General features: G+C 43.3%; 1 protein-coding gene across 1 annotated transcript; it reads right to left on the bottom strand.

The window, feature by feature from the left end:
* Positions 1–145: 145 nt before the first annotated feature.
* vwa1 (von Willebrand factor A domain containing 1) lies at positions 146–7,156 on the bottom strand. Its single transcript, XM_076159356.1, has 6 exons — positions 6,784–7,156; positions 3,584–4,141; positions 2,473–2,796; positions 2,023–2,298; positions 1,333–1,617; positions 146–1,146 (listed from the first exon to the last, which is right to left on the bottom strand). Exons 1-6 carry the CDS (start codon positions 6,866–6,868, stop codon positions 1,118–1,120), a joined length of 1,557 nt encoding a protein of 518 aa, XP_076015471.1. The 5' UTR covers positions 6,869–7,156; the 3' UTR covers positions 146–1,117.
* Positions 7,157–7,690: the final 534 nt, after the last annotated feature.

Below are 7,690 nucleotides of genomic sequence, written 5' to 3'. Positions count from 1 at the left end.
ACACAGGCACAGGCAGACTGGAAGTCTATGTTTCTGGATTATTAAGATTTATAAAGGCACTCTCTATATCTTGCCCAAGAAATAAGAATCATAGAACACTTGTTGGAAATTAGTGTTTGATAGACATTAAGTTCACTGACCAGAGTTAAACAAAATTATTAAAGAACTTTATTGCAAGCTCATGTTAAATTTCAGTAGTGGTGTACAAACATAAAATAACACATTTGCTCTTGGAGAATAACACAAGACGAAAACACTAACATCAGCTGTGAGCATGGAAGGATCTTGCCCATAGGGGGCAGCAAAGACTAATGTATAACTGATGACAGTCCCTAACTGAAAGAAGGGTGTAGTAAAAAGTAAAACCTATTAATACTCTAGCTTTTATGACATTTGATGAATAAATATGATCAACTGATCTGTATCCACAGACCAGGACAGCACTACTTTCAGCTACATACATTTGTCTCATATGTTACATCTCTGTAGTTCGAGGACATGTGGCTGGTCTTTTTTTTTCAGAAGTTCAAAGCAATCTTGAAATCCTGTTATTAGGAACCGCTTGTTCACTTTCCCCCCACAACATGCACACGCCTATCCACAGACATGAGGCCTGTGCTATGAAAAAAAGTAGTATTTGGAGTTAACCATTATAAATGTAAATCAGATGTTCTCTGTGCATTAAAAACATTTGAAAGTAATACTGATTTGGGCACGAGCCCCACATATGGCGCAAAGCCTTTCTCCGAAACAACCCCCATAGAACTTCCAGCATTCCCTGAATGCCTGGATTCGGATCTGGAAAGCAGACCTAAGAATTATCTTTGTTTATATCTTAAGCTTTCAATCTAAACTGAAACATACTACAGGCATAACACAGGTGAGAACATGTAAATGAAAAACAAATAGTCTTCTGGATAGCAGTTTGTATAGCATATCAGTATTTGGCCACATTGTGTTGGGCCACATTTAAGTGTCTTTGGCTTGCATTTAAGAGCTCAGCAAGCCAAAATGCACAGCTCCTCCATAGAGGGGTGCATGAAAAAGAGTTATGATAAAAGTCTGCAGTCAGTAACTTGGCATCCCTCCATGTTTGGTATGATGCACTTGTACACTACTATGATCCATAGCCATATGTTAATGCATCTGAGGATAGAGGGAGAAAACAGTTGATAAGACATACATTCCAAAGTAATATCGTTTTGTTATGCATCATCTTGTATTAATAAAAAAGATCATGGGACAACATTTGGAATGTGCAGGATAAACTGTTAATTGCCTACATTTTTGACAAAAAAGTCCAAACTGCCACATTGTCTTGTCACCACTCACCTGACTGAAACTGAGCCGTGCAGCACAGCCCTTCTCCCCGAGCTGTCCGGTAAATCGGTGACACACACACTCTAGCAGAAGGTGGGAGGTGTGTAAGGCGTGTTGACAGAGAGTTAGCGGGCAAATACAGAGAGGAGCGTTGTGGGGGAAGAGACCCATGGTGGCCTTGCTGACCCTCCCAGGTGAGCCAGTAGCCCCTCAAACCTCCCTCACTACCCGTCCAATCCACCTGAACTGAGTCACTACCGACTGTTTTCAGTTGGAGGTCTGCCAAGGCCGGAGTCACTAGAGATAAAGAAAGACAATAGAACTATAGAAGGGACTATAGAAAAGCATATACGTACATGTACAGTATATAGTGGTCAGCATATACATTTCAATAATAATGCAACTGAAAACAGGGAGCAGCCAAGAAGAGTAAAGTAAAAGTGTAAAAAAAAAAAAGAGTAAAGAGTACAATAGATGATGAATGTAATTGTGTGACTGGCTCAAAGCTGAAAAGGACCTCAGTAATGTCCTCAAGGCAGTCAAACCTGAATGGAACTGATACTAATGAGCTGAAATGTAAGATCCTAAAAGGATTAAGCGGTGTTCCACACCCCATTTGGGAAAACGATTAGCATTAGCGTGCAGTAAACAGATCCTTGATTTTCACCTCAAACTGTGTTTCCTTCATTTACTGAAGCTCACCTTCCTGAGTACACATCTTGACAGACATGGCCTTCTCTTTGCCAGAGGAGTACTGGGCACTAACAGTGACCAAGTATGTGGTATCAGGTTGGAGGTTCTTGAGCAGGGTTGAGTTTTGCAGTCGGCCCACTGTGACGGTTTGAAGACTGCCGCTTGGCAGAGCAGAGTATTCGATGAGGTAACTCCTGACGGTGTCCGGCTGGAGAGGACCCCAGCTCACCCGCACACTGGTCTGGCCTGACTCGGAGATGGTTACCACAGCTGGGCTCAGCACCTCTGGTAGGATAATGGGGAGACAATCATAATCACTGAGCAGAAGATAACCACCAACCATGTCCAAAATAGATCATATAAGATCATTTCTACTTTATGTCACCAAGGGATGAAAAGAAGCATGTACACACATCATTATGAAATACAGTAAAATGTGAAGATGTGAGGTAAACCAACCTGGCTTTGTTCTAAAGTTGACAGAGAGAGTGTTGAACGCGTGTTCGTTTGACTCTGGGATCAGTGAGGCGGTGTAGGTGGTATTAGGCATCAGGTTGGTTAATATGGCATTACTGGACTCTGATGATTGGGTTAGCCTCTGGTAGTGAGTACCACCAGTGCTTGGACTGGTACCAGCACCCCCTTCTCCACCACCTCCTGTTGGAAGTGGTCCATACCGGATCTCGTAGTGCCCACTCAAGCCAAACAGGAGAGGTCGCCAGTGCAGTGCGGCAGAGTTGGTGGAGATGTCTCGGACTTGAAGTCTCTCAGCTCGGATGATCTCTGTTAGAGGAAGGATGAAGATGTAGATGAAAAGACACTGTGCACGTTCCAGGTCCAGATTTTGTAGAATGATAGATAGCAGGGTGACAGGGAAGAACTCTAGACAGAGGGCTAAATTGCTTCGGCAGCCACCAACATAGACAGACAGACTTGGGTTTCTGAATACCTTCGTAACTCATAACAAGACCACTTGAAATAGCCATCCCAGTTAGGCCCTGCAACTAAAGAACTAACCCAAGAGGCACTGATGCCTGGGATAGGATCCTTAGGGACTGGCGTACATGTTGTACACTTGCCTTATTTACACTATATGCCATGCCTTACAGCTACGTATGTACTGTGTCATTTCTGAGTTGTCTAATCTGCCTAAAGAAATGGTTTACCCCCTATGTCTATATTTATAAATATATATACAGTATATCATGTCTGGCATAGTGTTAGAGGATGCAGCAATGGTAGTTGAATCCTTAATCCATTAATAGAGCCCCCTATCTCATTACACACAGACAGACACACACATGCATACTGTGCCTGCTTCTTATTTTGCTTCACCTTCTTCAGGAGCATGTGTGGAATTAAGATGGCAATCAGATGTCAGTACACTAGGGAGAGATAGAAAACATGCAGTGGACCAAGATTGGGCACCACAACCCTCATCTTTACCACCCAAATATGCCAATAATGACATCAAGTGACATCATTCTGGGTTTTTGCCACTTTCGCCCATTAACACCGCCCCACCCATGACTACACCCACCAGCACTGGCGCTCATAGATAGATACTCACCAATGATGGCGTTCCGGACGTCCTCCGTGATGATACTCATGTCATCAATGTCCACAAAGTACAGGTGGTCTTCTACAGGTGGGGACACTACTTCTCTCAGCACCTGGTAATTGCCATGTCCGGTAGATACCACCAGCACAAACACGCCCTCATCGCGCAGCTCAGCCATTGGTCCAATCACATCACCTGGTTTCACACCGTCTGTCATCCACACCAGCACTCTCGGGAGGCCTGACCGGGCCCCATTCGGAGCCCCGGGTCTCAGAGCTCGGTCTTTTGCCAGACGTAGCGCCTCTACAGTGTTGGTGTCCCCCCTTAGAGGTTTAGTGTTCCTCAAAGCCCCCTGGAGGCCATGTTGGGTGCTATAAGCATCAAAGCCAAACTCCAGGCGTGGTTGGGTACCGACTTGCAGGAGCCCGATCTTCACCTGGTCCTCGCCAAGTGAGAAGGGAAGGAGGAGCTCAGCTAGGAAGGTGAGCATACGGGAGTGATCATATGATGACACGCTCCCTGATGAGTCCAATAAGAAGAGGACGTCGCCTTCACAGCAGTTCAGCACTGTGGAGGGAAAATTAAGCAGTGTTAAGGTCATCCCATTACTGACTTACTTATATTTATGACGCATAAGAATTCATTACTGTTGACATATTTGGACAAATACGGTGGTTATAACCTTGTGATGATGATGTAGTTATAACTTTAACAAGTTATCCAGCTGCACTGACTCTTTCACTCCTACACATTTTTCCACAGCTCCTCTTTCATTCCTCACAGATCCACACACACACACACACACACACACACACACACACACAAAGCGTGCACACACACACAAGCGCAGACACACATACATAAATACAAATTTGGAATCTCCCTCCTTTTTTCCCATCCACCTCCATGGATCAACATAGTCATACTCATTCAAACCTTTACAGGGAATGTTGTCAGGAAGAAAGCAGCAGGAAAAAAGTGGATTAGGGATACACATAGGTAATTACAGTGATGATAAGAGCAGGGATCAAAATAAACGGATGCCAGCAGCACTATAACTTCCCTCGCTGTGGGTGGATTAAAGGCATTCACGCACTGAGCCAGGAACAGTGGAGTTATTCCAATTTTCCATTTTCTTTTGAGACAGAAGCAAAGTTGGACATGAATGTTAAAAGTGAGGGGCAAGAGGGAGGTGGGAGGAGGGAGAGAGGGAAAACAGTAGCTGCTGGGGTTTAGTGGAAGAGTGAGAGGGAGTGGATGGAGGTAGGAGGTGGGACAAGAGGAATGAAAAGGCGTTAAAAGGAGAAAAGCGGGGGGGTATTGGCAGTTCCATTTGAGAGACAGAGAGGAATGCTGGATGCCATATAAGCACAGGGGCTCGAGGAAGAGAGGAGGGAAAATGCACAAGCAATGGAGAGAGCATTAGAAATCAACATCCAATGAGAGATCTGATTGTGCACCTTACCAAGAATGGAGAGAACGTGTGAAACAAATCAGAAATACAGAAATGATGTGATAATGGAATTAAAGGCAGTGACTCAGGCTGGACAACTTTGATTGAATATACTATACTTCTTAACCCTACACATGATGAGGCGGAAGATAAAAGCCGAGAACACACTGTGGCATGTACACACACAGACAAAACAAACACATGCACGTGTTCGAACACACTCATTGCTTTTCTTTCTATTAGCCTCAAGAATTTCCTACATCTGTCTTGTTTGGACTTTGCACTGAGCAAGGGGGCTGCTCCATATCACATACACACCTCTGTGTCAGTAGGTGTTTCTTTATCTAAACCCATGTATTTATGTCTGGAGATGGCTTATACATTGTTTATTCAGAAACGTGCTGAATTCTTGTTGTTACACCTGAAATGAATCAGATTTATTGGGCTATAAAACTATATGGCTGCGGGGGAATGATGTGATGGAGGAAAAATGGAGCGTAAAAACCTCAGGTGGCACTGGCTAAAGACCACAGGAGCCCAGCCGGTCCTACAACCTGCTGCACACATGCTCATACACACTTTATGAGTGTAACACTATCATGCAGAATGAAGTATGGGCAAAGTATGAGTGGTGTACTGAAAGTGCAGAAACCTACATGGACATACACACACATAAATGTAAAGCCTTTATCTGGGTTCATGTCTGGAAAAAAACACAAAGGATTCAATAACAAAAACGCTTCAATGTCTGGATCACAAACAATTGAAAATCCTACAATTAACTGCAAATGTCCATGCCCCTAAAGAGGAAATTGATTGACATTGGTTTCTCATCACTTGCAACCCTCTCCACTCATTCTTACTCCTAAAAGAAACGAATTACCCACAAACAAGGAGCAGCAGACCTTTATATTCAATGTATTTAGACTTTGGGATGAAGACAATAGAAGCTAAATGTTTTTGATGCATGTGTATGAATAAAGAGCACAATCACCACCACCGGCTGTTTTAGTAGAATCTCAGATACTGTCACTATTTATGGAAATAGCAGTGACAGTATCTGACTCACTATGATGTTAACTCAGTCGTAAGGATCGCCTCTAGTAAATAGACTCAGTGGTGTCACTACCAAGTTTAGCCCCTCACACATTTCTTCAGCATGAGCTCTACTCATGAAGGGAATGCTGTCATTATAACACCTGATTTACAAATCACCATTGGATCCCAGTGTGTGTTGGCAACTGATGATATATTCTTGTAAAATATGATTTAGAGCAATAATTTTCCCCAGAGATTGAAACCCTAGCTAACACCAGTAATTATTTATTCTTCATGTGCGCTCATTTGACTAACTCAAGTAATAATTCTCTCTTTCACACCCCTATCAGGCCATGAGAGTTCTACAGTGATTTGTGTTACACGGGGATCACCTGGAGCCTTCTAAGGAGTGCCTGGGTGGCCTCTGCCCCCCTCAGGATGGGGAATCACTGCTGCAGGCTATGTGATTTCATCAACTTACAATTCAATGCCTGGATTCATGCCATTTCACTGAGAGCACTTGTGTAATAACCCCATCCTGACTCACCCTAATCCCAGAAGCCCCCCCAGCCTCCTGAGCAGCACCACTACAAAAAAAAACCTGCATGTAATATTATTTCCCACCAAAACTATTGATCTCACTTCACATGTAATTAAGCAACAATCTGCCCTTCCCTCCCCACCTGAAGCCTGTGTGAGCTCGACCTGCAGGACTTACCTCCTTCAGGGGAGCTGTTCTGTCCAGCTGAAGGTCTCAATAACAACAGCAGCAGCACCCATGCCGATAAAATGTGGATTTCCATGACTGCGAGGAAAAGCTGTTGATCAATTCCAAATTACAACACAAATATGTTGTGGAGTTCAACCATATATCCACCATGCTAAGAGGAGCGCACTCCCTGTAAATTGCATAATTCACAAGCGCACCATTCACTCCGGCTTCAATTTGCCTATATTTTACCGATATCGATCATTATTGTTATTATCGGTGATCAGGAAAGGAACGGATCTCTTTCTGGATCGGATCTTAAACTTTCAGTCCGTGTGCGTTAAGTCCCGACGCTCCTCGTCAAGTGCGGCTCAGCTTTTTGCGCTCAGGACAAGTGAGAGGGAATTAACCTCCAAACTTCCTGTAAAGACTTTTAAAAAATAAAACACATTGCATTAATCAGCAAACTTCATAAAGTACAGTATATTCATAAACACATGTGCCAATCCAGGGATTCATGTTTTACAGTGCCTGTATTTGTATTTGAGGTATTCCGGATTAAACCCAGATGTTTAATAGGATTGAATGCAAAGTGGGTGGGTGAGATTTAGTTTGATCCACATCTTAATTTCACAATAATTCTTCATACTGTATTGATTGATATCATGTAGCAGTTGTTTGGATCTATTTGCGGGATATTAAATGAGTTGCAGGCTAGCTCTTGGAATAATGACAAACTCTATTCTTGGTCTTTGGATAACACTGTCCTCTGAAAACACATTCAGGTAGGCTGCAAAACAAACAAAAGGTTACAATTGGACTCAAAAGCCAACCTTTAATGAGACAGCACCAGAAAAATATAACTCAAGTGCTTTTATTTTGAAGGTTAACGTCCTTAACCTCCCTCTGGCTACTT

The sequence above is a fragment of the Genypterus blacodes genome, unplaced genomic scaffold (genome assembly GCF_046128005.1).
Source record: "Genypterus blacodes isolate CSIRO-AG114 ecotype Tasmania unplaced genomic scaffold, CSIRO-AGI_Gbla_v1 ptg000094l_1, whole genome shotgun sequence".
In the NCBI taxonomy this organism is placed as follows: domain Eukaryota; kingdom Metazoa; phylum Chordata; class Actinopteri; order Ophidiiformes; family Ophidiidae; genus Genypterus; species Genypterus blacodes.
This window is presented reverse-complemented; position numbering and strand designations above follow the sequence as displayed.